The sequence below is a fragment of the Plasmodium vivax genome, genomic scaffold (genome assembly GCF_000002415.2).
Source record: "Plasmodium vivax scf_6690 genomic scaffold, whole genome shotgun sequence".
NCBI lineage: Eukaryota > Apicomplexa > Aconoidasida > Haemosporida > Plasmodiidae > Plasmodium > Plasmodium vivax.
Window position 1 is genome coordinate 1 of NW_001850199.1, and position 3,679 is coordinate 3,679.

The window sequence follows — 3,679 nt, forward strand, 5'->3', positions numbered from 1 at the left end:
TTATGAGGATATAATAACTGCGTACAAACAAAATTATTAATTTGACAACTTTAACATTTTAAGAAAAGTAATAATTAATGATTTTATTCTTATATTAATTACACAAAAACATGCCCCGTTTAATATATACAATTTTGGACATTTTTTTCAAACTTTATAATAGAGCCATTTGCCATTGCTATGATCTTTAATGTAATATAAAAAAATATGTTATTTGTTTTTGCTATACATAATTATTATTATATTAAATATATCATAAGATATTTGGGACATTCTTATAATGTAAAGATAATACATTATTTTCAAAGGTAATATTCGTCCATAGGAAAATTTTAGTTAATTTATATAACATAATAAATGATATGATATTTCTTTGTCATATAATGAAAAGAAAGTAAAACAAATTTTTTATACATTTAATCAGAAAAAGAAATCATATACTACTTCCTCATGGCAAATGCATATAATATATACAACACTACTTAAATAGCACTCAACTTTATATGTATAACTTATTTAAACATTTAATTAAATTCATAAAGGGTACTCTAATTTATTCATGTCTTGATTAGAAAGTTAATCACATAGTATCCCATTATTAGGAAAACATATTTCTTTTTATTACCTTTAACAGTTTTATAGACATTCATATATGATACTATTAAGAAATTTTTGTGGTTAAAATGGGATAATATAATTGTGTTATTCAATCAATACAATCACTTTCTTAAGCGTTGCGCAATAATTATATTCCCTATGTAAAAAGTGTCTTGGTATCATTTTTTAAAAATTTTTAAAATTATAAAAAAGTATAATTATATAGAATACATACTATGAAATAGCCAAAATATATATAATATTGAAAAATATGACAATATTAGCTTTTGATAATATAGTATTGTCTTAAATAGTAAAATTTAACATTACAAATTAGTTTTAGCATTTTCAAATATATTATATGGTGTAATAGAATTCTTTAATCAACTACAGTTACAATCAATGTTTTATAATATATTATATATCATTGAGKGKATTTTTCTTTATTTTTATTAGCAATCAAGCTCGATTTATATTTTTACTTATACTTTCATTCATTTCATTTATAATAATGAAAAGAAAACTTACTCTACTAGAAAAAAATATAACTAAGTAAATTAATTAAAACACAAATTTTTAGCTACGTTAAGAAGTAGAGTATTCCGTGTAGTTCTTTTATCATTATAATTTGTTAGGTAATGTTTATAACATTATTTTCAAATATAATTTCTGATAATACAAGGTTTTTTATAAGAAGAAATATATTTTATTTAATATAATACTATTATAATAACATTTTAGATACTTTTTATTAACTATTTACTATTTACATTATAATCCATAACACAAGAACTGTATGATGTAATTTCTAATTTCTAATACAAATTCAATATTGAACAAAATAATATAATTCGTTATTTTAATAAGTAGCCAACACTTCTTATAATATTATGCTACATAACATCCATACATTATTATAACTGCATATAATACATTAAAATACAAAATAGCATATTAAAAGATATGCTTACATTAATTTTTACTTATAGGTGTTCATACAAATGTAAATTTCAATAATATAAAAAAAATTACGTGATACTTATATAAATACGAACGAATGAAATCGAAGTTTTAATAAATATTATTTTTTTTACTTCAACATATATATTTCTCTTTCATAATTTATTATGCTCAATATTTATAAACATTATTCTGTTGTAGATTTATTTATTATAACAAAATTTTAGTCTAAATTTAACTAAAAATAAATATATATATCATATATTTATAGGTTTTTTCTAAATATTAAAAAACTTTTTATATATCAATACATTACCTCTAGTTAAGTATATACCTTAGTAGATCTCTCTCAAAAAACTCAAAGGATTCATTTATCTTGATGTTATGAAAAAATATTAAAATCAATTATGGCGGAATCAATTGTATATATTAAATTTTTATATTAATATTCTATTCAATGTATTATATATAATATTTTTTTTGTTTTACCTATTAGATATTTTTATTAAAATGTTATTTCATGTATTTTTATAATAAAATATGTTTTTACATTTTTAGTATACTTACGTAGACCAATTTCCTGATTTGGCTTCAAAAATTTTTGGGAGTGGGAATGTTACTGAGGGCACAAATAAAAAAAATTGTGAAGCTTTTAATAATTCAAAATTAAAAACATATAATGGTAAGGAAAAACAATTTATCAATAAATGCACAAAAATTGTTAATTATATTGACAATGTAGGAGCAGATGTATCAGCAAAACCTGCATATTTTAAGTACGTCAATTACTGGCTTTATGATACGCTAAACGATGTGAATCCATTTTCATATAATGAATTATTAGACGAGTTTTATAATAAAATAGAAAAATTTAGGAATTGTAAAACTTATAAAAAGTACATTAATGAAGAAATATATAATGGATTTAAAGAATTGCATAAACTATATGACCATTTTAATGAGTATAAAACAGAATCAATAAAGGAAACAAAACCTTCCTGTGGTAAAGGAGACGAATGTGCTGACTTATATGAATTATATGTACGTAAATGCAAATGGATGCATAATCCTGATTATTGCAGTAGTTTAGAAAAATTTAAGGATGAATATGATAAATATAGGATCCCAAAAAATAAATGCTTAGACAGTATGAAATACTTAACGCCAGTCGGATATAATCCAGTAGCAAATTTTTTAAACGTAACCTTGGCAATGTCAATAATAACTTTTGTTTTCATATATTTTTACAAGGTTTGTAATAACACTATTCTAAACCTTTTTTAATACACATTAATGAAAATTTTCTATTATATAAATGTTATATTTTTACATATATCACACTTTTTTCCAAATATTAGTTTACATCATTTGGCTCGTGGTTACGCCCTAGACTACCAGGGGGTAAAAATAAAACGAAAAAATTAGAAAAGAAAATGCAAGAATTAAAAAGTACACCAGACGTTAGAAATAGTCGATACACATTACCATATCAGTCATCATAATCCTAACTTGAATATAAAGTATAATCATAATATTTTAGTAAATTTAAATAAAAATAATAATTTTGAAAAAATGTAATTAACAAATAGACTAGTAAGAAAAATAACATGAGAAAAATGATAATATTTTATATTACTAATTCTAAAAGGGAATACATTAACAATATTAAAATAAAATAAAAAATATATGAATAAACAATTATTTTTGAACGTGTTCTAGAAAGGCATTTATAAATACAAAAGAATTCTGATCCTTTTATATATATTTGAACTATAAATCCATATATTCATGTATGTCTAATATACTCTTTAATATATTGTAAGTTATATATGTAGTGCCAAAAAGGGGTTATTACTTTTTAATAACAATATATATTTTTACTTTGTAATAATGTATGTCATTAAATCGTATTACCAATAAATGCTTGTCATATTAAGATTTGTATGTAATAAGCTGATATTTCCTTCGTGATGATATAATATTTTCTTCATCCAGATATTTCGTAATATCATTGTTCATATAATTACATCAATTAAATAAATAAATGAAAGGTATTCGCTTTAACATGTGAGTTATTTTTTTTTTATGTTACTAATTTAAATATATTATGATTAATGCATTA

At 21.0% G+C, this 3,679-nt stretch overlaps 1 protein-coding gene across 1 annotated transcript; it reads left to right on the forward strand.

The window, feature by feature from the left end:
* Positions 1 to 1,964: 1,964 nt before the first annotated feature.
* PVX_067690 (variable surface protein Vir1-like) lies at positions 1,965 to 3,059 on the forward strand (the record flags this gene model as incomplete). The annotated part of the gene is made up of 3 exons (XM_001612429.1): positions 1,965 to 1,979; positions 2,116 to 2,757; positions 2,916 to 3,059. 3 exons carry the CDS (start codon positions 1,965 to 1,967, stop codon positions 3,057 to 3,059), a joined length of 801 nt encoding a protein of 266 aa, XP_001612479.1.
* Between the last annotated feature and the right edge of the window lie 620 nt (positions 3,060 to 3,679).